The 27590-nt window shown below is 38.9% G+C and overlaps 1 protein-coding gene and 1 long non-coding RNA gene across 4 annotated transcripts in view; both read right to left on the bottom strand.

Moving 5' to 3' along the window:
• Trim44 (tripartite motif containing 44) overlaps positions 1–27590 on the bottom strand; it is a 104460-nt gene that overhangs the window by 4875 nt on the left and 71995 nt on the right. The window contains exon 4 of one of the 3 annotated variants that reach the window (XM_048788596.1): positions 17454–17916. The exons of 1 other annotated variant lie outside the window; for it this stretch is intronic. In XM_048788596.1, the coding sequence (XP_048644553.1) occupies positions 17865–17916 (52 nt within the window). In that variant the 3' untranslated portion in view covers positions 17454–17864. Of the gene's footprint in view, positions 1–17453; positions 17917–27590 lie in introns of those variants that run through there. One more of the 3 variants, XM_048788595.1, reaches the window with a different exon arrangement.
• LOC125612096 lies at positions 7995–17045 on the bottom strand. The gene is made up of 3 exons (XR_007342401.1): positions 14536–17045; positions 13293–13298; positions 7995–8008 (listed from the first exon to the last, which is right to left on the bottom strand). It is a non-coding gene; the product is annotated as an uncharacterized LOC125612096 (long non-coding RNA).

Below are 27590 nucleotides of genomic sequence, written 5' to 3'. Positions count from 1 at the left end.
AGGGGAGGATCATAATCCTTGTAAACTTAATTGACAAAATAAAGTGATGGTGAAAATTAGGAGTTTGATTTCTTCGAAGGCTTAAATCACCTGTTGTTAGGAGAACAAGGAGAAGCTATCAATGGCATTCTGCACTTGGAATAAAATGCAATGTTTCAATTCCTGCCACAGGTCAGTCCCTGGGTTTAAATATCATCTCTTCAGAGAAGGCACTCTACTGAAATAGGATTCCCTGGTTATTCTCTATCTTATTTCTTTCACAGCCCTCACCACATTTTATACTTTATTTGTTATTTACTCTCTCTCTCTGCCCTACTAGAGCATGTAAGAGTAGTTAATATTTTATCAACTACTGTACATCCAGAAGTAGTACCATTTAAAGCACAGAGACGTACTTAACAAACAAACTGCTTTTTAAAAAGGGAGTGAAATACAACAGGAAGAAAAGGAAGGAAGGACAGAGTTGGAAGGAATGGCTAGTCATTAATGCCCTAACCAGAGTATTCCAGATGTCTGTGATGTTTCTAGCAGCCAAAAAGTGAGTTGTAGAGTCCCAGAGGCATGGCTAGTACCTCAGCTGCTCAGTCAGAACATTTCTGGTCTGATCCTGACAAAGAGCACTGTCTAAACAGGGACAGGGTCAAGGAGAAGGCAGGGACAATGGAAACAAGATGGCAGGGATGCTCACCCGTAGAAGGGAAAAGTAGCAAACTTGCCTAGAATCTCCTCACTCACTTCTAGAGTTACCGTGTCTTTAAAATACTAACAAAAGCCAACCTGATTTAGTGCTTACTGTGGGCCAGGAATCTGAGCTTAGTGTTCTTCATCCATTTTTCCTATCCCTCCTCACACCAATCCTAAGATACAGGACTATTATTATCCCCATGAACCAGATGAGGAAAGTAAAGCTCTTAGAAATATAAAAATCCTATGGTTACACAGAAAGGTTTGTGTCCTTAAAGCTTAAGGTTTACTTTTGGCCAGAGAAACGCTCAAGCAGTCAAGCTGGTAGACAAAGTTCCACGGTGCATCAGTTTCTAGCTATGACCTAAAAATTTTGCTTCTCATAAGATATTATCAATATCTACACAAAATCTGTGTCGTGTGTCTATCTGGGAAAGGCTTTAGGGGAAAATACCCTAGGCAACAGACTTCTAATACTTCCATTAAAGGTGAAAATATTTAAGACACGGGGCCTACAAATTACGTTACATACACACTGAAGTCCAAAAGAACCAACTAAGTCAACTTCCCTATCCAAACCTCTGCCCTAGTTCCACTTTGTTTTCTTGCTGGTTGTCCAATCATGGGATGGAGGATGCCAGTGAGCTGTCATTATATCAATATTTGATGACATCTGTTCTGATGGGAACAAAGGGTCTTTTATGAAAATTTCTCACAAGAATCAAGACATAGTTGAAACCAGCACTATATTCTCCCCCTTGGTATTATATTCAAAGCAAGCTCTTAATGTTACCTTGTCAGTTTTACTTCATACAAGAGGCTCAGCATGATGACGGTGCTCTTTCCCTAGGCTGAAGTTCACTTTTTAGAATTCCTGAGATACATATTTTAAAGGGTTCATGAACCCACTGAAATTGTATACAGTGTTTTGTCTGTGTGTTCCTTTGTCTAAGAAAGGCCATAATTTTCATAATAGCCTCAAAGAGGTCCAAAACTACAAATCAGGAATATCAAATTATACATAAATTCTTTTCCAGTTGTCAAATTTTTTACTATCAGACTTGGAGAAAAGCATAGGGAAGAGGTCAGAAGTCTTGACTGATTGAAATTGTTTCTCATTACCCTAAAAGAGACTGTTCCTGCATCTGAAAGATAAAATTTATCTCACATTTTAAATGACTCTGTCAAATCATTTACTGTATTCTTGTCAATTACTAAATATTACTTGAGTATCAACCATGTGTTAGGCATAATTCTAGGCACAAAAGACTATGATGAACACAATACATGCCCTTACAGACTTTTACAGCTTAGTAGGTGAGACAAAAGGGTGTGGTGGTCATACTTTTTTTTTCTTTAAAACAGCATCTTCAAAAGATAAGTATCTTATTTGCATAATTAATAACCCATTTTTCACAATAACAACATATCATTGGTATGAGGCAGCATTTCCTCTCTGAAATACTCCTCCTTTATCTAGTATGCAAGCAAGTTTATGCTTGTAAGATTCTATCTGAAATAGTCTATAAAAGTCTTGAATGTCCAGGTGAAGGAACACAGCCTTCCACTTAGGTATTCATTTCCCCTTTGAAAACATCTAAGAGCCAACACTTAGGATTTCTGCCTTGAGTGGCATTCAAGAGGTTATTGAGATTCTTTTTTTTAATATTTATTTTTTGGTTGTAACTGGACACAATATCTTTATTTTATTTATTTATTTTTATGTGGTGCTGAGGATCGAACCCAGGGCCTCTCACGTGCTAGGTGAGTGCTCTACTGCTGAGCCACAATCCCAGCCCCTATTGAGATTCTTTTCAGTGCCTATTAATGCATTTGTGTGTGTGTGTGTGTGTGTGTACACACCCGCGCGTGGGGGGGGGGCGGGCGGTACTGGGGATTGAACTCAGGGGCACTCAACAACTGAGCCACATCTCCAGCCACATTTTGTATTTTATTTAGAGGCAGGGCCTTACTGAGTTGCTTAGCACCTCGTTTTTGCTGAGGGTGGCTTTGAACTCACAATCCTCCTGCCTCAGCCTCCTGAGCTACTGGGATTACAGACATGCACTACTGCACCTGGCTTGCCAATTTATTTTTAAGAAGACTCACAGATGTGGGATTGCTGTGTCAGAAGAATAGGCATAAAACATTTATTTTTAATAAATAGGATGTTAGGCAGATAGCATTCTATAAAGGTACTGGGGGGAGGTTCATTATATAATGGCTTTGGGATCACCAGACCAAACTAGATTGAAATCCATGTGTGAATTACTAGCCCTCTCAGAATCTCATTTTCCTCATGGTAACATTATTTAGCTTACAGTTTTGTTATAAAAGCTTTATGGAATTTCACAATACAAATGATAAAAAGTATTGACCTCCTTCCTTATGCTGAATTAAAAACTGCCTCCTCCTAACTTTCAATGTTTCTCATTCTGGCACCTGAAACATTACATTTCAAAATAATCATGTTCCTATCCCCAAATTCCCTTCAAATATTTAGAGACAAACAGTATCCTGTGTGGCTTGCTGGAAGCTTTCTTAATGACAACTCCAGACCTACTAAAATATAGGTACTGAACAGAAAGACTGAGTTCTATAGTGCTGATCCTTCTATGTGACAGTTCTCTAGAAAATTCTACCTCTGTGAAATGTTGATGAGGACAATTAACTGAGTGAAGTTTAGTTAACTTGTTCAGTCACTGACTGATCTAGTTTGGGGGTACTGTTGTATCTCAGAGTGGTGGTCTTAAAAGTGTAGCACACATACCTCTGGGGTACATAATGACTTTCCAAGGAGTGTCTGGATATGAGCAGTTCTAAGGAAACAAATGTGCAAATCCTTAACTTGTATATATAGTCTTTCCTAAAACCACTGTTCCTAAGAACATATGTGCCTGTGGTCTATAAGTTCTTTTTTATCCACTCCCACTTTCAAAATCACCTTACTCCCACGTCAGAAAAAAAATGCACATTTCTCACTTTCCTGAAACCTACATGCAACAATTTTGCATGCCACTTCTACAAGGAGTCTAGGAGAGGAAACAATCTCTGATTTTACCCAGGCATATACTCTTTGGCATGGTTATACAACTTTCCTCTGTCTAGACACTGATCCAAGAACTTAAATTCAAAACTGAGATGGCAGTCATGAGTTGTGCACTGACATTTTATTCAAACTGAAAAAATAAAATCAGCTTGATATGACAGAAAGCAAGTCTGATTTTGCTAGATGGCTTGACTGTAAGAACTGGCTTTTCCAATTAAATTCTATAGTGAACCTTGTCTGTAAATTTAATAGGCTAAGGCCAAAGTGTCAAAGTTTTGACAAAAAAAGACATAAAAGTTTGTGTAAACTAAACAATATGTCAGCAGCCATATCTTTTGAAACTATCTAAACTTGATATATTTATATTTTTCAGGAGTTAACTTCAAATGGGCAAGGGGGCATATATTTTCCTAAATTCTTCTATAGAATAGAAAAATAAAAATTTTAGCTAAAGGAACTGGAAGTTCCTAAATTGGGAGGGTGATGTTAAACTTTATGCCTCCCTAGTTGGGAATATAGTTTAGGGTGACAAAAATGGGATTAAGGAGTCCAGCCAGAAGAAGATTGTGTCCCCTATCTGAGTTAGGCACACACTGAGGAATCCTTTCTGTTGTGCTGTGGTGCCTACAAAACTGAAGAGTTGTCAAAGGCATACCACAAGCCCTAGTCTCACTAAACCCTCCATACCTGCTGATAAAGTGACTATGATAGACAAGGTTTCACTGCCTGACAATTTTTTAGTTAGTCCATGCAGGTAGGCAGCTCAGCTTTTCAGTTCTGTCCTTAGAGTTTATACTCTAGCTAGGGGTGTAAGAAGAACAGGCATTCTAAATTTCTGAGTTTAATAGTCTCTTTTTGTAAGCATATAATACAACTTAATTTGATTTGGCATCAGTCATGTTTGCAGAATTCTTGGTATTTATTAATTATTGCTGTAAAAGGAATATTCAACTCAGGAGAATACAGAAATTAAGAGGTATTGACAAGGGAGGAAGGCTAGATTCAGTCAAGATCCAAAAAGATAGACTTAGCATTCTCCAAAAATTAAGCAACAAAGGCATTGTACAAGGTGCTAATTAAGAAACCTTGAGCTTTCAGTATTTTAAGAAGTGGCTGCCTAGTTTATAAGTATGTGATCAAGCCCCGCTGGGGAGATTGCACACTCTGATGATCAAGAGACCTTTCTCTCCTAGACACATTCATCTGCCTCAAAAGCCTGGGCTCAAAGCAAACAGGTTACTGTGTTGTAAAGGATCAAAACTCAAGTTAGCTGCAACCTGTGGAATGCCGTGCGGGATACCTACAGTGAGGTACAAATGTACTCAAGTTACCCTGGGTTAACTAAGAAAAACACAAGAAGACTAGCATTCCAGGCCTGGCTCTGCTATGTGACGCTGGGACTCCAAATCATATAAAAGTTAAGCTCCTTTCCCACTTCAGCACTTGCTGAGCTAATTAATTCACTCTCACTTTTAGTGTTTTCTCTTTGCTTCCTGTACCCCTCTAGTTATCCACTGTCTATCACCTCAACCTGAAATGTGGCCTAAATGTTCCAAGTCTTTCACCTCTTTTTGGCTGAGTTCTAACACTGGGTTGAAAAATGGCACTGCTTGATTAGCACCTAGAACAGACAAAAGAATAAGCTCTGGTATGAGCAAAAGCCCTGAAATTCTTCATTTCTTTGTGTTTCTTAAAAAAGTGATTTGGCTTCTTCCTCACTGCATCTTCCTTCTCAAACCACAAGACAGACAAGGAGAAGGGCTCTGCTCTCAAGACTGCATTCTGCTTTATCCTAGGAGCCTTCTTTCCTTCAAAAATTGCCATTATTTACAAAGGACTTACTTAACATTTCACAACAGCACCAAGCAATTTCTACACAATCTCATGGTACCCTAACAATAGTTCTTGTATTACCTCAGATCTATGTGTAAGAAAACTGAGATAACGATTATAACTTCTGGTAGGTATTATTATCTCTGGAGAAGAGAAAGTTGAGGCCCAGGGAGGTTACATGACTTGCTCAAGATACACAGCTTGTAAATGGTAGATTTAGGTTAAGCAATCAGATTCTAGAGTCCTCAGAAATGAAACTGGACTTAACAAAGGTTTTTTGGTGAGATGGAAGATACCTGGCAAGTGCTTTTTTTAAACTGGGGGGTGGAGGCAGATAAGACAGGTAAGAGGGAGGATTAATATGGAAGGAGAAGGAAATACAGACCAGAGTTTGCCACTTGATCCTCACAGCTGGTTCTGCCTCCTCGGATCTATTAAGGGGACTTTGAAAAGGCTTGATCTCCAGTATGACCTATGATTACAGTGCCAAGTTTAATCTCTGAACCCTCTACTAGACTATTTACCATTTTTAGAGATGGCCACCCTTCTTGCACTCAACAGCACCTGTGTGGGTGGTGGCCTGAGTTCATGGAAGATGACAGGCCTGCTTAGGCAGTGTCCTGCTATAGGGAGGTACCTGAACAGAAGTAAAAGGTGGGCTTCTTAGCCTTCCAATGTCTCATCTGCTCCCAAGACTCCCTTCTTCTGTACTGAATTCTTTGCTGCTGTTACATTTAGCAAACAAGTTTCTAGTCTTTTTTTTTTAATTCAAAAAGTAATGTTTTCCATTTTAGTTGCCTTTTATTTTCTACAAACAGGTACTGCTTCTATAAAGAGAATAAAAGATCACACAGTGTTATTCACCAGGGATAATCACCACGAACGCACTGAAATATATCTGCCCATATTCCTTGTCTATATATATAAAATACATACTTATCTTTTATCATATTTCACAAGCTTGTTTTAATTTGCTTTTTCCAAACAACCATCAATCAAGAATTACTGAAATATATTTCTGTAAGCCTATGATTTGTGATTGAATTGTATGGACTTAGCATATCTAACATTGGACATTGATTTGTACTTTTTCACTACTACCCACAACACTGTTGACACACATCATTGTGGGTGAATCATCCTTAATTATTTCCAAAGAAAAATTCCAGAAGGGAAACTTCTGGGTCAAAAAGCATGTTTGTATTTTTTTTCCCTTCAATAGATTTTAATTTTTAGAATAACTTAATATTTTACTAAAAAAAATTAAAAAGATGGGCCAGTGGGTTCCCATACCCAGTTTCCCCTGTTATCAACAAGAAATGATTCAGAATATCTTAAGTCTTTTCCTAATGTTCTTTTCTTTTCCAGAATTCCACATTTAGTTATCATGACTCCTTAGCCCCACCTTAATAGTTTCTCAGACTTTTCTATTTGTGGCAATCATGACTGTTTTGAGGGTACTGTACTGGTCAAATATTTTACAGAATGTCCTTCAATCAGGATTTTTCTGATGTTTTTCTTGTGATTAGGTCATGGTTATGAGCTTCTGGAAGGCAAACTACAAAGGTAAAGTGCCATTATCATTAAAATTATCAAGGAGTCAAGCTGAATATAATCTGCTACTATTGAAGCTCACCTTGACCAACCTGGTTGAGGTAGTGCTTGTCAGGTTTTTCCATGGTAAAGTTGCTTTGTTATGCCCTGCCTTCCCACAGTGCACTCTTCGGAAGGAAGCTACTCAGAGCACCTTATACTTAAAAGTGAGGAGCCGTGCTCCCTCTCCTTGAGGGTGGGGCATATACATAATTATTTGAAATACTCTGAAAATAAGATGTGTCTCCTTTATTTCTTCTATTGTTTATGTTTGTATGGGCTCATGAAAATTTATTTCATACTTTGGGTTATGATCTGAAACTACTTATTTTCTTGCCAAACTGTTCAGCTTTGGGAGCTCTTTTTGTTGGTTCCTGGGTCCCTTGACATATTCCCATCAGTGTGGATTTTGATTTGCTTTTGAGTACTTCCTTACTTCACGGAACTACAAGATCTTTCAGGCTTAGCCTGAATATTTCCTGCCCCAGTTCTGGAATCAGGAATTTCTCTAAGGAGCATAGGATGTGCGTTTTTAAAGGCATTTGACACATTATTATTAATATGCCCTCCAAAAACCTTCTTATGCTGATTTACAATCATTACTCATGCAGGTATGAGAATGCTCATTTCCCCCAAACCCTTGCCAGTAACAGGGCATTTTCAAAAAGCCTGTGGAAAGCTGACCTGGCATGAGATTGTGTGTGTGTAATCGTGTACAAGCATATGTATGTATGTCTCATCTGTTCCTTCTCTCTGAAATAACTTCCATTTACATGGCTTCCTACTGAACTTGGAGAGGAAAATGCCATGGTGGAGGTAAGTTTTTCCTTTTCTCCACTCTTTCCCAACCTCCTTTCCCTCCCATAGCAATACCGGATTTCATATCACTGAGGGTGTCCTGTGTTGAGGGCTGAAAAGAACCTATCTCATATCCTCCAATGGGGTCTGGCAGTTTAGGAGCTAGAAGCAGAAAATAGCCCAAAGGTTTACCTTTCCTGTTTCCCCACACCTTCAGGATAACACCTGACCCAGTTTCCCTATCTTCTCTTGGTATGTGAATAAGGGAAGCCAAATCTCTCTTAAGCAGTTTCCTTCCACTGAAATCTTAAATGTAAGATTTAATACAATGCTGGCCTTCAAATTTCCTGTTGCCTCAGCCGCTGTATAAGTTACCAAAGAGAGAGGGAGAAGGAATCAATAAATAAATACCCTCTTGATACTAATCTCTGATCACTATAAATAATGTGTGTGTGTTTGTGTGTGTAGCTTTCAAATTCCATGATGACCCTGAGAAGAGGTTCAGAAGTTGGAAGCATACCAACTCTTAATGACCTAGTGCTAATTTTCATATGGTAGAGGGTTAAGATTGTGGGTTTAAGAGTTAGAACCCCCTGGGTTTGAGTTACAGTTCCGTCATGTACTAGCTGTGGGATCTGAGTTCTGTATTTTTATCTGAAAATGGAGGACAATTTAGTAACTGCTTGGAAGAGGTCTCAAGAGGATTAAGTGAAATTAATGTATAGAGTGCTTGAGATATGTATAAAGAGCCTGGCATGGGGCCTGTCACATAGTAGGTGCCCAATATATTTGTAGTTAGTAACATCACATGAAGAAATCAAATCAAGGCTGAGGGAGGCCAACAGACATACTAATGAGCTGATGGTGGAGTGAGACTGCCTGAAAGTCAGGAGTTTCAGGCTCCTGAAAACACCACCTTGCAACCCCCACTGTCTCTCTAAGACTATTTATATGAACGTGGGGTGGGAGGGAGCGAGAGGGAGATAGACAGTCAAATTGGTCACCCATTTTCACTGTAGACACCAGTCTGTCATTTGTTCAAGATTCTTTCTCAAACCTGTTCTCTTAGTGTTTGATAATAGGCCATTTGTTGGTAACACCATAACAGCTCTCAAATATTGAGTGCTTTCTATGTGCCAATCACTGTGCTCAAACCCTTAAGAATTGGTACCACCTCCCTATCCCAGTGAGCCCAACAGAAAGTCCTTCTGACTCACTGTGCACAACCTTTCCCATGTCCATCCATTTGTCTTCTCTACTGCCATCACCATCGATCACTTGAATTATTATAGTTGTCTAGACTGGTCTTCCTCTTTCTTTTTTTTTTTTTCCTCCCAGTTTGGGAATTGAACCCAGTGCCTCATGAATACTAGGCAAATGTTCTACCACATCCCCAGCCCCTTTAGAAACATTTTTTGTTGTTGTTATAGTTATAGAACCCAGGGATGTGCTACCACTGAACTACAGCCTCAGCCCTTTATCTATCTATCTATTTATTATTATGAGACAGGGTCTCAGTTGATAAGGCTGGCCTCAAATTTGAGATCCTTCTGCCTCAGCCTCCCCAGTAGCTAAGACTGAGATGTGTACCACTGTGCCTGGCTTCTACTTCTACTTTTAATTAACTATTGTATATTTACAGACTGCATTCACAGAGTTGTATTTTTTAAATGTACAAAAGGTATATCATTGCCCTACTTAAAAAAAAAAAAAATCCTTCCATATAACCTTATTGCTCACAAATCTCTACTTGCTTTGGCCCCTGCCTGCCCTTACAACCTGATAAATGCCATATTCTAGCCACACTGGTTTTCCTTATGTTCTTTAAGTAAGTTGAGCTTGTTCCCACCTTAAGGTCTTTGCACTTGCCATTCTGTCTCAAAAGCTCCTCCTCTCAGATCTTAGAATGACTGACTCCTTAACATTTTGATTCCTTAACATTTTGGCCTTAGTTATAAAGTCACTTTCTCAGAGGCTGTCCCCAACCAAGCAAACCAAAATAGCCAACCCACCATCTCTGCAATATTATATCAGATTGTTGTATTGTCTTCTTTGCACTGGCCACTATCTAAAATTTATTTTCAGGTGTCAAGGGTCTTTTAATGATTTGTTCCCTGATATATCTCTAGTATGTGGTAATGTGCTTGAGCATACTGAGGCAGGAAGATTGTGTGAGCTCAGGAGTTGCCCAAGGACCAGCTTGGGCTGAACAAAGTTAGACCCTGTCTCAAAAATTAAGCGAATACATGACTAACCAAAGCAACCCCATAAATAATTAAATGTTTTTAGAAACATTCCCAGGCAAACTGTGGGCTGCCTGCTGGTATTGAAGATACTGCTCAGGAATTTCACTTCTACAGGTGAACCTAGATTCCATTTTTTTTTTTTTCTGATTGTCACTGGAATGAACTCACATATTTAACGACTAGTACCCCAGCCATTAAAATACTGTATCATAAACAATGATTACTCTAGCAAACAAGTAGGCCTTAGTGGTAAAGGACAGGTGTGGTTGACAGGCAGGGAATGCTTTTGTCACTAAAGACACAGCAGAAACAAGCTCATGTCTAACCTTCCCCAACAAGGAAATCTGAAGAACCAATTCATCGCCATGAGGAAATGTTCTCATCTGGCTTTCCTATAGAACAGCTGCTCAAGTGGCAACTTCCAATGCTCTGTGTTCTAGCTGTGAGCTATTCTCAAGGCAGGCTTGGATTTCATGATTTTAAGCCATCTATCCCACACATGGACATTTGTCAGAGGGAAAGAGATGAGGAAGGTATTAAGAAATCCAGGCCAAGGGAGACGTGAAGGGGTGCTTAATTCATCGCTTCCTTCATTCCACACTTTCCTTCTGATGACATGTCAGCTGAAGCCCAGATCCAGAAGTGGGAGAGCTGGGTTAGTAGTGTGGTGGTTGTGACCAATAGTAGAAAATATATACAACTAAACTTTGGCACATGCTGGCAGTATGACCTTGAGTGAGATACCTCTATAAAGTCTCCACAGCAGTAAAAAGACAATAATGACATAAGTACTCACTAAATGGATGCTGTTATTTATTAGATTCTGAACTAATCACTTAACCAAAATTTTTACATTCAGTTTTCATAATACTGTGCACTAATAAGACTGACACTCATTTTACAGATGAAGAAAACAAGGAGCAGAGAAATAAAGTGGTTCAAAGTCCCAGATAGGTAGGGCTGGAACTACAACCAAGGCATATACCTTATTTTTAACGCTGGGCAGGAGATTATGTTGAGTGGAGGTCATATGAGTGGAGTGTATAAAGTCAACTTGGCTGTATTTGTCCAGACAGGATACAGTATTGCCTCTTACAATTGATGCCAAGTATTAAATGAGACAACAGACAAAGTGTTCAGCATACTGCCTAATGTGTAGTGAACATTCAAATTCAACTGTTTTCATATCATTACCATCCTGAAGTTAGTCATTTCTCTTTCACCTCACAGGGACTGAACTGAGCCCTATTAAATGCAAATGACAGTACACAAAAGGTGAATCAGATAGAGTCTCTACCTTAAAGGACCTTGCATTCTGGCAAAGAATGTACTCCATGGGCTGACAGAGAAAGAAGTGGTGAGCTCCACCTACAGTGCCAGAAATGACTTTATCACTCGGTGTTGACACATGGATTGTTATTTTCCAGAAAGACAACAACAAGAGGGCATGCCAAGTGAAGGAAAAAGCTTGAGCAAACTTTTAAAGATGTGTACAGTTGGGCACATTCAGGGAATTATGAAGAATTCAGAAGGACTACAGATAAAGTATGAGAGGATAGACTGAGAGGAGAGTGACTCATCAGCAGCTCAAAATGCTAATGTTCATGGTTCATGCTTGAAGAATCTCATAAGACGGGGGATGTAGATGGAAAAGAATAGATGAGAAGGGTGTCAGGGCTCCATATGGTGTCTACCACACTGCCAGCTCTCAAAATGTGAACAAGGGCTATGTTTAAAATATACAGGCTGTGTTCTGTGCAACACTCCCCAAGGCAGCACAAACAGATGTTTCAGGAAAAAAAGAAAAACAAAATACCCAGTGGATCTCAATATAAAGCCTGTGTGGGGGCAGGCTGGCATCAGACTGCTTGCATGTGACTGTCCCATCAGTGCAGATCTGAGATTCAGTTTGGAATAGTGACACAGGTGTTAATGTGGTGATGCTGGGGGTCTGAAGTGAAAGAACACTAACTCCCAAATAGAGCTTAGGGTTCCTCTTTGCCAAAGCCAGCTTCACTTGTCCAATTTAAGACCCATGCTAGGGACAGTGAGAGTTCTGAGTTGGAAAAACAGTAACACATTGAGATGTCTTAGAGTAGTAATTCAAGCATCTCTGCCAGCACATCTTCTCTGAGATGAGGGTAACTGTGGAGTAGATGTCTGTAGAAGGGAAGACAGGGTCCTTGTTCTATTGCCTGGTTCCCTGACTATTTACTACCCAGTCCTATCCCTCCCCTTGCAATCAACAGTCTTTTCCATTTCCCAGTCTCCCTGGGAAATGGAAAAGAAACCCATCCCCAACTATACTCCACCATATTACATATAATATATAACACACACACTATATACACACACACATATACACATACACACACATATGTATATATACACAATATACTCCATACTACGAAAGTTTATGATGCAGTCAACAGGTCTAGACTGTAGAAACCTGCCCCTACTGGGAGGAAGGTTGTTGTATACAGCTGAGGAGATCCAGTTTACTTTCAGTCAGTCCAGAGGCTTTCTTGGGATGGCAGTTCACTGCCATCAGATGAGTGAGAGCTTTAGTCTGGTCATCACTAGATAACCCAAACGCATGAATACCCCAAACAGAAGAGTCAAATCTGAGAGAGGTAGGAACTGAAAACTGCAGCTTTTCATCCTTTGTATGTCCTACCCAATCTCAAGACTGAAGAAAGCCCATTGCTCTGAACTCAACTGTCCTATACTGGAAGAACTAACAGATAACCAACATGATAGCAAGTGAAAAAACAGCCAAGGCCTTCACCAATTTTCAAAAGATCTTCTCCCATACACTTTTGAGTCTAAAGTCCCCATTAAAGTTTATTATTTAGTCTAAGGTACTCTACTTAAAAAGTTCTTTCTGAAGCCCTAGAGTTAAAAATCAGTATATATTATAAGATGAGAGGAGGCCACAGGACCACCATAAGCCACTTGAGCACAGCAGAGCTCCTGAATGAGCCAAATGTCATCACAGAAGTTGATGGGATGAGGTGGTAGAATGGTAGGCCTTGCTGGGGAAAGAAAACTGATAATCTTTGAAGTATCAGAACTGGAGTGTTAAGTACAGGATGCTGAAAGGAGCAGATAAGGATTATTAAAGACACATTTTTCTCTCTTCTTCCAGTTTTTCCTGAAACCAGCTCTCTATGATACCCAAATGACATAATCTTTTCAATATCATTTCTTCTATATGCAGAAGAACCTGTTTATGTGTCAGAACATTTATTTATGATACCTGGAAAGCAACTGCTCTCTATTGGCCTAATTACAGGCCCAGTCAGAGAGGGTAGCCCAAATATCCCAAAGGACACTAGGGAAATATGCCCCTAAAAGATAAGTAAAGTCTAATCTGCATTTAAGATTGCCTAACTCATGGCTAGAGTCAACAATTTGGATGCCAGGGCTACCTGACGTCAAAACTCTCAACCATACCTTTCAGAAAGACAGAGAGAAGCAGAAAGCGCACAAAGAAATCAAAGTCTGAATATAGTACTTCCACCGATCAACTGGAAAATTTACTCCTGTGGGCCTCAGTTTCCTTACTTCAAGTCCCAGGTTATGAAAGTAAAAGCACATTGCACATGAGAAATGCTAGCAAGTGTTTATTTTTCTCATGAAATAGTATGCAAGACAGTGCCACACACACATTAGACTTTTACTACATATGGCTCTGTTCCCTTTTTCCTCCTTGGATTGAATGAATTTTTTTTTTCTTTAATTGGTTGTTCAAAACATTACAAAGCTCATGACATATCATCTTTCATACATTTGATTCAAGTGGGTTATGAACTCCCATTTTTACCCCAAATACAAATGGATTGAATGAATTTTAAGGCTCTCACATTTTGAGTTCTAATCAAATTCAGGTTTACAAAACAATAAATATATTAGTTGGCTCTTTTACACCAGCCTGAGAAGTTAAAACAAAGTGCATAGATATTTAGCTTTTCCAATTCAGTCATTACTTGAAACACTGCATGGCAATATTCATTCTGCACAGCAGAAAAGGGTAGGAGGGAGGGAATGGTAACAAAATAAATATTTCAGCCAACCACTTTGGGGTAAAAGATGAGAAAATTCTTTTGAGAATTGCTTTTAAATTAAAAAACTATGAAAGAAAGAAAAAAAAGATACAAAGAAGAGTGACAATTCTGTGTATACAAGTTTAAGTAAAGCCTACGGAATTACTTGTTTCATGTTCAAATGCAGAGAAAGCTGTTTTCTTTCCCAAACTGTTTCTTCAGCTATCTTTCCTGGTCTGATTTCTGACAGTGCTGGGACCAATGCCTCTGAAGGCTAACCATATACCTCTTCCTGCCCACTAAAGAGGATGGGAAGATCAGACCTTAGAAATAGAGTCAAACTAACCTTGGGGGTCTGGCAACTAGTCCTGGGAGCTACTGTACTGGTCTATTTGAAAGGCAAGATGATCACCCACTTAGCTCTTGAGCAGAATGACTCCATGAATTCAACTGATATAACTCCTTACTAGAGGCTATATTTTCTTTCATTCCCCTTCCTTCCTCCCTGGTAAAGAGCAGTAATGGCACTGAAATCCATAGATAATCCTTAAATCTCTGTGACAGCTCCAGTTCTAAACTCCTCCTTCACAATGACAGTTTTAACAACTGTTAACAAGTCATAACAAGACCTCTCTTGCTCTAGTAAGGAATACAAATATTCTTTCTCTTTCCATCCCCAAATCATAACCAGCCTTAAAGTCTATATCTTCCAAAAAGACTGTGTGGACTACTCCAGCCTTTAGGAACTAACATCTCACACCCTCAGGTTCCCCGAATAAGTATCCTGCTGGGGGGCCACAGAGAATTCAGTGGTTAAACTATTCATGAGAAAGCAGAAGAACTGAAGGATACCAAAGACTTGTGAGCTAGAAAGTGGCTTGATCAAGAGAATATATACAAACACCTGCCAAAGAGGCAAGCTTGGCATAAAAACTGGCAAAGAATGGTGAAGTGAGTCATGTGCAAAGACAAGATAATAATTCAATGAAAGACTAGAAAGTGGTACACAACATGAGGAGTTTTAAATGATGGCTGTTAACAGTGGTGAATACTGGAAGCATCTTTATAAAGTCCTGGCTTTGTGGTTTTAGATGAAGTGAGAAGGTTCAAGAGGGTCAAACAAGATTGGGTAAGAAGCACTTAATGTGAAATTAATTTGCCTGGCAATGATCACCTACTATTACAGGGTACTGGTGGTGATATTAACCTGGTATGAATACCTGGCTTTTCCTCCTCTAGACAGAGAGCTGCTGCTTGAGGGTATCTTTATTCATCACTTACAGCCTTGGTTGGCTATGTATCTAAGAAGAAATGTGGAATGAAGATACAAGGGATCTGCATTTTCCCCTTGGGGAAGACATACTTAAAAGGTTAAAAAGAAAAAATAAGTGGGTAACAGTCTAGGTCCCCAGGTGATAGGGCTGTGATATAATGGATGATTAACTCTAGTTGTATCTAGGGTGCTCCTAAGGATGCCATTTCTGTTCATGGTGGTAAAACAGACACTGAAAAAAATGTACTGCTAGCTGCCCTATGTTTATTATCTTTGTTTCTGTCTTGCTTTGTGCTTTTACTGGTACCATTTAAGAACTCTGAGTTCACCACAATTCTCTGCTGATTATACTTCCAGATACAATGGACCAAGGTGACAGAAGGTATGAGAGCAATCTTCAGAGCCACTCCTCCAGCTGCCTGCCAGCTGCTCAGAGACCCATCATCTCACTTTGCTGGAACCGAGTCTTGCTCCCTCCTCCAGTCCCAAGGCCCACCAGCATAGCTTTCCCAGAGGTCAGCCACAAATTCACATTAAGGAACAAGCAGCCTGCTGGGAATATCTTTCCAGTGTCAAGCAACCATTAAAAGCACTTAAGGAAATCACAAAAGGGAGGTGAGAGAATACTTCAAGAACTATAAGATGGGGAGGGCAGAAAGTAAATGCCCATTTCCTACCTTGGAGGAAAAAAAATTGACTTAAAAAGCTAAGTTGGTTCTAGAGAATGGATCAGCCTTTGGGAAACTGAAGAACACTATCTTCTAACCACTCTCCTGCTGGGGCCAAAATACTTTAGAGGATTGGGAAAACATTTGCTAACACAGAGCAAAATGACATTTCAAGCAACTATATATTTCTAAAAATTTATTCAAGGCGAATTCATTATCATCAATAATTACAGTCTCTTCTTTATCCAATTAAGACTGCATCTCTGTGAAGAAGGCATTTTGGTTCTGTTTTACAGATGTGGAAACAGGTTCAGAGAGGTGAATGACTTGGTTGTTGCTAAAGTCTACATCTGATCAACTGTAAACCCATATTTTTACAGTGAAAGAAAGCTGGGTTGACTGTGAGTCCTTGCCAGCTCTGTATCACTCTGACTTGGTAATTAGTAGGAGTGTGAGGGTTCTGCAGAATGTGGTAGCTTCTTTGGTCTACCTGATATAAAGAGGCATCAACCCACCTATCTTAGTTGAATTAATACAAACTCTTTGATGGATCTATCTTCAATCTCCTAATTGTTAATAGCCACTGAAAAGAAAAGGACTGGAAACTGAGGTAGGGAAGGTCACTTCCCTCTCTGAGTTCTAGTATCCTCATCTGTAAAATGGGTCCAATAAAACCTTTTAACAGAGTAGTTGTGAACTAAATAGGAAGCCATGTTAAAGTCTGTTGAGAGCCACAGCCGAGTCGGGATGGCGCCTGGCATTTTGCCAGAAGGAGTGGTTGAGAGGTGATACCACAGGGAGCCATTAAGATGATGATAATTAAGTTAAGCTGTGTATAATTGCTGTGACTGGATGATGCTGTATTGAAACAGGCTGTGTATTCAGCTGTATCTAGACCCCTGCTGTCTGGCAATTGGGTAGCTCCTGCTGCCTCGGGCACCCGCTACTTTTTAGTTTTCGCAGAGTTCCCATTGAGTTCTCCCGGAGCCCGGTGGAGGGCTGGGAGAGTTACCGGGGAGTGCGCGCGTGTGTGCCAGTGAGAGTTCGGGCAATAAGTAGTTCCTGTTTGAACCTACAAGTGCCTCCTGGCGGCTCGGTTATTTGTGCCCAGCCAGACTGCGGCAAAAGTCCTTAACATTATACCTAGCAAAAGATGGATACTTTATAAAGCAAACAATCTGGGTCCAGGAAATAGGACACCACATTCTCTCTGGGGCTGGTCCTCTTCCATATGATTCAGTCACCTAGAGAAGACTAGAAGCAGAGCTATTTAGAGACTAGAAATTGTACTATATACCCAGATGGCAGGGAACCTTGAATGCTTTAGGGGGCCAAAGACATATATAGGATGAATTAATGCAAATGGCTCTGCTTCTAGTTATACAGTCCCCTAAAGGCACATTTGCTAAGAACTCTTAAAATGGGTGGCTCTTAAAATGGGTTAGTTCAATGCATAGATAGTAGTGAAGTGAAGGAGAATCAGGCTGTTATCGTGTTGTTGTCCCTGCTCCTCACTATAAAGGCCAATCTCAATACCAAAAGGGTCTTGGAGAACAGAGATTTTTCTTGGATTTTGGTCTCCTGCAGTTGTATCACAAAGCTGTTCTGCCTTCTGGTCCTCTGTCCACAGAAACCTGAAGCCAGCACTGCAGGAGGCAACTTCTATTTGCATCCTCACTTCTTTATCCTTTTCAAACAGGCTTTCCAGGCTGAAGGAAGACTAACCCTGCCGAGGGCAAAAATAAAATGTGTTTTAAATCACTGCTCCTGAGGAAATGGTGAACTGCAGAGCAGAGCGCCTAGATATGCAGTGCCTGAATGGTCTTACCCCCTGCTGTTTTCTTTTAGAGGATACAGCAGGCATCACTGCTAAATGAATTCACAAAATTGGGAAATATATGACTCAAAGATTCAACACAGAGTTAGAGTCATTTGCGTTTTAACTAATCCCCCCCAACAGTATTTTTGATTCTATAAAATTTCCTATAAACGAGTAAACTTTTCAGTATAGGTCAAACATTAGGAACTTTCTAGCATGAATTAATAATATCTTTAAGGTTACTGCACCAGTTTTATCTAGGCTTATACTTCTAGATAGATTTGGGAAAACTAGTTCTTCCAAGTATGTCTTTCCTATTTTGACATAAGTCAGGTGATGCACCATGTAAAAATTAAGGCTTGAGAGACTCAAAGAGGGAAAGGCACCTCCTATGAAACAGGAGAGATACTACAGATACTGAAATTGTACAAACTGAGTTCTTGATAGATTTTTAGCAGTAAAAACCTGGTGATAACTAAACAAACTTAAAGATAGGGATATTTTACTTCTTCCCCAAGTCAAATTTTAGAAAGGATTTTGGCCTTTGGGACATGGGTGGAAGCAAAACAAACACTTCCAGACCCCTTAACATATGTTTACTGTATGTACATGTGTATATAAATGCATACACATAACTCATTCTAAATTCAGTTTGCAACCACTATTCTTGCTTTGATTTGCACTGTAATTACTGAGTCAGTAATTTTAAACTAAGTAGCCGATTTTTATTAAGGGACAACTCCTGCATATTTAAAAGACTCAGCTGGAAAAGATATGAGATAGACATGTAGTATTTCACAGGAACTTAGGATATTTTTATATTCTGTAAACTACCACCCTCCTTCTTTTTAATTTCCAGAATCCTTGAATGATGACTCATAATATTAGGTCTTACAAGTTGTCTTCCAAATCCCTTTAACTGCTGAGATCCCAAGACTAAGAAAGACATATATAAATATACCATACCAAGAATCCCCTATAGACTGCCTGAATGTCTACATAGGCCTGGAGAGGTATTTCTTGAAACACAAGGCCATTTATTGGATAGTTGAGTACCCTAGCTCCTCTCCACAATCCAGAGTGTGAGAGTCTGACTACTACCATCTTCTACGAAATGAGCCAGCTCTCACCATAAAGATCAATTCTCATAACTAATCTCAATCCCAGCACATTCTGCTTCCAAGTGGAACTGTCTCACTCTTCACCCCAACACTGAAGGTTATGTCACTGTTGGCTAATGAACAAGGTGAATGTTACACTCAGCCTATCAGCAACCTTTTTTGCCTGTGTACATGAAGGCAAGAGGATTTTGGTGCGCCCCAAACCTGGATTCCTAAAGAAGAGGAGTTTTTCCTTCTAACACAAAAATATGAGTACAATGTGTAGCTATTAAGTAGACCAAACCATTCACAAAGAAACCTGCTTGCACAGGTTTGCTAATATGCACAGCAAATTACCTTCAATATGCCCTTCCAGGAAAGGCCTAGCCTCTCATTTCAGGCATACAATTCATTCTGACCAAAACATTCTATCTGCTCCATGAATGCAAAAACATATGCACACACACAGGGTGTTCCTCATTTCCTCTGGAGTAATGGGAGCCTGGGCAATACTTGAAGCACTCATTTTCTAACATAAATTAGAATGGAGCACTGAAAACGCCAGTGACATCTGCACAGAAACAAAATGTATTCATTATAGTTGGTGCCATTACGATGAAAGGAAATGCATTCATAATGGCAGGACATTTAAAATAATGTGTTGCTGGATTCTGTGTCCATAAAAGCAATAATGAAGAAAGAGGAGTGGGTCATGTAAATTAAAAGGAGTAACAGGGCATGGGGTAGCTTCAAGGGCTCTGGGCAATGTCAGTGAGATGGCACATTCCTGGATCCACAGGGGGAATTTTGATAATTAAAAGGCAGAAGAATCAAGAAGAGCATCAGGTTGGCATCGTGGAGAACTATGGTTTGAACCCTGTATCTGTTGTAGGCTAGTTTTGTGATGCTGGGAAAATTATGTCAATATCTGCCTATACCTCAGATATGTTACTTGGATACATCTATAAAATAAGGAGAACCTACTCATCCCCTGGACTGCAGGAGAAGGAAATGAGAGAACATATATAAAGTACTTAGATGCATAATAGGCATATATGTAAAATCAATAACTTTTGTTATCACTATAGTGGAGATAATAAAACTCACTCTCCCCACCTCACAAGCTTATTACAAGGAGCAAATGAAATGATATGTGTGATGGATACTACTAAATGGTTGACTCAGGAGTTACCCCCCTAACTTATTCTCTTGGCTACCTTCTGCTATGGAGGGTTGAAGGGCTAAATATTTGTGTATCCAGCCTACACTGCAGTTAGGGGTAGCCATGTAGTTCAGTTCATGTATGATAGTGTAGAAGCAGAGAGTCTTCCAGTTTGGTGGTGATAGGGTTGAGGGGTGTGTTTCTTGGGAAAGTGCTTACTTTCCTATTAACAGAGACATGGCCCTTCTTTTGATATCCTATTTATACTTGAACATGGATATAATGCTACAGTCCCTTTACAATCATAAAGTAAGAAGTCCAGGAAATCTTAAGAGACACATGGCAGCCCTGACACACACGAGCCACTGAACCATAGCCAGCAGTAGCCTTCCTCCAAATTTGTTCTGTGAAACAAACCAACCTTTATTTGTTTAAGCTACTTTAACCAGTTTTCTGTTATTGAAAGCTGAACATAATGCTAACTGATATATTGTATAAATACTCTGGAGAATTAAAAGCCCTATATATATTAAGTATGTGATCTTTTCTCTGCCAAGAATTTTATTCCCTTGGATCTAACTGGCTAATTTATATATGCCCTTTAAGACTGAGATTTAACAGTATCTCCTCTAGAAGTATCCTCCATAGGATTACAATTCTCCCCACCCCTTAGACTTCTTAGAGCACTCCATAAAAATCTCTACTGGTACATAATATATTCTTTTAAAATTATTTGTCTCTTAACCCTACTAGATTGTTAAAATGTCTCAGAAACAAAAATTCTTATTTTAGTAGTTCAAAGCATTTTCCACTACTTGACATACAACTAGATACAGTAGATAAATCATTAAAGATTTGTTGAAATACGGAACCAATAAAAGAATTATCTGAAAGGTCAATGATAGCCTGGATAGCCTTATTATTCGGTTTTATCTTTGAAACATAGCAAGCTACTTTCTAATTCCTAATTCTTATCATTTTAAAAGTTATTCTACTTTATCCCTATTTGCATTCACTACTCCCCAAATTATTTCATACCATATATTTAGTCTTTATACTCATCTATACAAAAATAATATTCTTTTGCTTTTATTTTAACATTTTTGTTTTCTTCTTTGTTGTTTTGTGATGATCAAAGACATCTTGGATAACCCATTTGATATCAAAACAAATGCTCATATCATCCAGCAGCTCCTTTCTGAGATGTCTGAATTCTATCAGTATAACAAGAAATCTGAAGGTTTCCGAATGACGCGACCATATCTGGGTCCTGACCATCCAGGTTGCAGTGAACAGTAACTGAGGCTAACGACATTACATCAAAAAAGAAAAAAAATGTCTAAAAGGTGAAGGGGTTTGATGTGGATCTGAACTCTGTCCTTTTCTATAATGCTGTCCACATCCATTTTTGGTTGATTCCTTTTTTCAGCCAGGTTTCAGCTCAATATATACTACTTTGCCCATTTTGCACACCTTATCTACAATAGATTCCATTCTCCAGCCCTTTTGCCAATTTTCCCTGTTTAAATTTCTAAAAATTAGTTTGTTCATTTAGTGGTTTATTAATTTTTTTGTCAATTTTTTTCCACTAGAATAACAGATTCAAATAACTAAGGAAGGTAAATGACCCACATAAGGTGACAGATGGGTGTGATCAGTGAATCTATGCCAAACCAGGGTTCTTTCCACAATTCACAAAATAGAGTTCACACAGCTATTGATTTATTAAAAAAAAAAAAAATCAAATGGGTGCCTGTTATGGTCTACAGCACACAGGGTCTGTAAATGAGACAGCTTTCTACCTCACCTACTTCCTAGTGAGGAAGAAGGAAAACAATGAGTTAAAATATATGACACCTTTTCATGTGGTGACAAGTATATGCAGAAAACTGAAGCAGACTAAGAAACAAAGGTCTTAAGAAGCAACATTTCAGCAGAGGCCTGGATAAAATCAGAGAATGGGTCACATGAAGATCTGGAGATGAGCATTCATTCAGGCAGAAGGGCCCTGACACAGGAGGTAAGGGCACAAAGTCCCTGATGTAAGCAGGAACTCCAATCTGTATGAAGAAGAGTACGAAAGCAGTGTGGTTCATGTGAGCAATGGGGTGAACCCGCAGCATGAGGACACAGAGGGAGACAAGACTTGTCTTGCATGGCTTTGTAGGCCCGCTTTCCCCTGGGTATTTCTGAAGCAAATTCTGGGTGTGATACAATTCAGAATTCAAGAATTACATGATCTTCTTTGTACCCTGAAATTTTGTTCCCTTGAGCTTCTATGTGAGAAATGGACTGGGAGCGGGGGTGGTGGGAAGGATGAGAAAAGTGGCAACAGGCAAAAGGCAGTAGGATCCTTGGAGAAATGATGTGGCTTGGACAAGGATGGAGGGATAGAGGTGGTAGGAAGTATTTTGATTAGCAGATTGACTGGAATATGAAAAACCTGAGAGAAGATGATGAGTGTGCCTCCTAGTTTACGGGTCTGAGACAGGATGAAGGCATTTTGGAAAGAGAGGAGAAAAGAAGGGTTGTGTTTTGAGCAAAGGTAGCAATGAGAACAAAGACATGGGATATAGATATAGAATAGAAGGCCTTCTTTAAGTCTTGCCTCTTGACACTTTCAGTTCTAACTGGGCAACCTTGGAAAAGCCACTTACTGTCATTCAATCCCCTCATCTCCCTAATACAGAGATAGCAAAACCATCTATGAAAACTAACAGAATAAGGAAAGAAATGTCTGTGTACACCTGTAATAACAATAAAGGTACAGATTCAAGGCCAATTTTCTTGTTTCCTAGGTCATTTCTGGTAAATGATTGTTAAATAACTAATAATTGAACCTCAGCTGTAAACACAATTATACCTTTACAAATGCCATTACAAAAAGACCTAACTTTACATAACACAATCCTATTTCACCTCCAAAAGTTTTTTTTTCTATTTCTTTCCACTAAAATTAAATTCTACCAGAGCAATGATCTCCTTTGACTTATTTACCCAGTATCCTTAGTATGAAATGCTGTGTTTAGGTGCTTAATAAGAGCTGAAAGTGAATAAAAAGAGGGCAGTGTGTGTTCATTCAATAAAACCATTCTGCTAGCCTTGAATTTCTTTACGGGACTGTGTGGAAGTGGGGTTAACAGGCACTGTGTATGCTTAAGGGTGTTGAGGTTGGCTTTTGGAGGCTATGTAGAGTTGTAGAAAGAGCCAAGTTCTGGCTCAGTTATTTACAATGTCTGTGAGAAGTGGAATATATCCCTTTATCTCTCTAAGCTTCAGTTTCATAATCTGTATAGTCAACTATTTCAGAGAATCAGTGTACAATTAAATGAGACAGAGATGGCACAAAACTAAAGAGTTTAGTTCTTCTCTGCCTGGTCCTGAAGTCTGTAAAAAGAGGAAACAAACCAGGAGCCCCAGAAGGTGGTCTAATGCTTTTCCCCCTTCATAGCATTTGCTATGATTCTTCAGGGAGATAATCTCTAGCTGCTGTGTCAGGGAGTCTATCCCACAGAACAAGTTTGAAGACCTGAGTATATTTTCAAAACATTGAGCATGAGTCTACCTTGCAAGTATATCAGAGACTTATTTCTTTTTTTTTTCAACCTTATATCAACTTACATTAAATGTCTGATGCTATTCCACAGAGGTAAGATCATAAATCTATTTTAAAGAAATTTAGGTGCTGATTCTGCCACCAATGTGCTTCCTCTGGTCTCATCAAAACCAAGGAATTCAAAGTCATCAAACATCTGTGATCCCCAGGCCTACTGGAGACACTTTTGGTGACAACATCCCTTATAGCTACTTTACTGCTCAAACACATCTAACTCACACATTCAATTCATTGTACTGATTAGTCTGTTCATTTAATAAGCATCAAGTAAGTGCCAACTGCATGTCCAGCCAAAGTAAAGGAGTCACCAACACTAGTTGGTTATTAAATGTTATCATTGTAACTGAGCCCCTTATGACTAATAGGTCATTCAGTCCTCACGTAATATCATAAGCACTAATCATTTCCATTTTGCAGATAAGAAAATGGAAGCTGAAGAAACAGTTTACATAACTCCTAGTAAATAGTGGGGTTAGTAACCTAATCTAGGTCTCTCTGATGCCAAACCCCATACTGTTTGTCACTATACTCTAGTAAGTAAGTCCTGAGCATGTATTTGGCACCTATCAAGGGTTTAGATACTTTCATAAATTAAGAAGACATGAGGTTAGACTGTGACCTACCTCAAGGAAAATGAATGTTTATATGAAAGATAAAATAATAAAGTGTCACAAAACCGTACAGGGCACTAAAGGTGTGAGTGAGTGTAATCAGGGAATGGTTTTCTTCTATAACTATGCTACAACATGAGCAAGTTGAACTAGCCTAAGACATCACAGATTCAAATGCTTATAGGGCCTGACAGGTAACATAAATGAATGGACTGGGCTAGAGGGAGGCTATGGTACACTAGAAGCACATTCTCCAACTAAGTAACAGTGCAGCTCCACCTGGTCACTATCATGGAGAAATGTGGATCCAGTATTGACAGAACTTTTTCAAAGAGGGTGAAAAGGCTGCTTTGTGATATGAAAATCTTTTAAATGCTATTCAAAAATTTAAATCTAAAAAAATAAAACAAAAGCCACACATATACACTTTAAGAATCAAAAAACACCTCCTTTGACTTTAGTTTGTGTAGAGAGGAGCCAGGAGAGGGATGGAGTTATGGGGATAGGAAGGACAACAGAAATAGACAGACATTATTACCCTATATACACACATGTATGATTACACTAGTGGAGTGACTCTGAACCATGTACAGAGGAATGAGAAGTTGTGCACCATTTGTATACTATATGTCAAAATGCATTCTACTGTAAAATAAATACATAAATAAAAACAAACAAAAAACCCCATCTCCTTTGGCCAGATTTGACTGATGACTTATCAGTTTGCAGTATTTATATTCAATTATTATTTCATAGTCTTTTTACCATCAAGGACCCCTACTTACTCTCCATAGCCTTTAGAATTTAAAAGTCTTGACAGAAAAGTATTTTGGATTAGTTTTCTTATAAGAATTAAATGCATTATTAATAACTGAAAAATGAGGTCATGATGGGAGAAAACAAGTTAATATAAACTCTACCCTAAACAAAGAAACTTTGCATTTTTATTAACAAGTATAAACCCATTGCATCTAATGTTAAGATTTCCCATTAAATTTTTTGGAATACTGAAAACAGAGCATATACTTTGTTTCTATTTTCATGAATCCTCTTGGGATCTGAGAATCAGAGTTAGAAATTACTGGATTAAGCAAGAGGGCTCTAGGATTTGGTGGTAGATAGGCCTTGTAGGAAAAAAAGTAGGATTTGGAATCAGACAGAAATAGGTTGAAGCCTAGCCCTTAACTTACTAGCTATATGACCTTCAATGAATTATTTAGCTTCTTTTATTCATTTGCAAAATGAGAATAATCCCACCTATCTTGAAGGACTGAATAAGGAGTAAATTAAATCACATATGCAAGCTACTTGTAGGGTTCCTGCCACTTAGCAGGGGATTAAATAATGAGACTTCTTTAAATTCTGTTCTGTAGTCTACACCCAAAGTCTGAATCCACATTAAACAGTTTCTCTGGTCACCTACAATTACATACTCATTTAATACTCATTCCTCACCTAAATTTCCTATTTTGCCTTTTCTCTGATGGGCCTTGAGCAACGTTCCTTCTCCCTGAAGCTCAATAAATACCATCCAGTGAATGCTATATTACAGCACAGGGTTGTGAGCAGCCTTAGAGATGGCCTTTGGTTTTAGAGAGAAGCCTTCTTACTGTGTGGTTAAAATTTCTACTGTAGCTTCCATTTGATGATCAGCTGTTACCTGAATGTAAACCTGAAAAATTATGACTACAGGAAGCACTTAATGTTTTAGTCAGCTTTTTGCTGCTGTGACCAAATTGTTCTGACAAGAACCATTTTAGAGGAGGAAAAGTTTAGTTTGGCTCACAGTTTCAGAGATTCAGTCAAGGGTTGGAACTTCCTAGCTCTGGGCCCAACTGAGGAAGATTATCATGGCAGAAGGACATGATAGAACATGATAGAAGAAAGCAGCTCAGGACATGGCAACTAGGAAGCAGAGAAGAGTGCCCTGCTCAGCAGGGACAGAATACAAACTTCCTCATTGATGGACCTACTCTAGTCACATCCTACCCGCCTACAGTTACTACCCTCTTAATCCATATCTGGGAATTAATTCACTGTTTAGGTGAAAGCTCTCATAACCCAATCATTTCACCTCTGAACTGTCTTACACATAAGCTTTTGGGGGACACTGTATATCTAAACTACAATAGGGAGTGTCTACGTGCTAGCCCTATTATAGAAGATCACATATCTGTACCATTATCTTTACTGTATAAGTGCAAAATGTGCAGTTCACAGAGGTTATTTCCCAAGGTTATATCCATTAGCGACTAGTTAATGTGGTGTTTGAGTATTTGACTTTTGAATCCATGTTTAACTTCAAAGCTCATGGTGTTTCAATTACATCAAGTTGCTTCTCTTGAAATAATATATTTGTGGTAGTAAATTTTTAAATATATATGAATAATCTTCTTTCCCAAAGACAGAACATTAGGAGAATAACTTCAAGCATCATTCCCACAATAGCCCAGAGACATAACCATAGGAAATGCAAAGAAAGATTGCTAGCAGCGCCCCCCTCCCCCCGCCCCTAACATTACATCTCTCTGTAATTCTCCCTCCTGGAACAGAACAGCAGCACTAGGATTGTCTACTACAGAGTCAACCTGTAACTGACAGAGGAGGTGACCTTGTATAGTGACAAGTCTGGTCTCTTTTTTTATCCACATATAAGTAAAGATTATCCTCAGTTAAATCACATTTATGTTTTTTTCCCCTATTATCACAATGTAACTAAGAGCTAATAGCCCATTTAGCACCATCATTATGATTAAAATAGTTCTCAAATAAAACAAAAGTTCCTCTATCTTATATGGGAGCCATTACAACATGCACATTGATGCAGGTGCTTACACCAACTGCCTTCCATTACATCTTCAGTCAAGGAACTCCAAGTGGTTGATGACAATCTGAGTGTTGGGGTTAGAGAACCAGAAACGTTGTGTTTATGAATCTTGTCTAAAGCCATGACTTGACATAGGTAAGCAGATATCAAAGGAGTTTTTCTTTAGTACCTCATGTGAACTGAAAAATAAAAATCAATTTTTGTTCCCATGTCTAACATAATTCACTAATAACTGAACTCATTTATACAATGCTATACTATTCAC

Source organism: Marmota marmota, unplaced genomic scaffold (assembly GCF_001458135.2).
Source record: "Marmota marmota marmota unplaced genomic scaffold, marMar, whole genome shotgun sequence".
Classification (NCBI taxonomy): Eukaryota; Metazoa; Chordata; class Mammalia; order Rodentia; family Sciuridae; genus Marmota; species Marmota marmota.
This window is presented reverse-complemented; position numbering and strand designations above follow the sequence as displayed.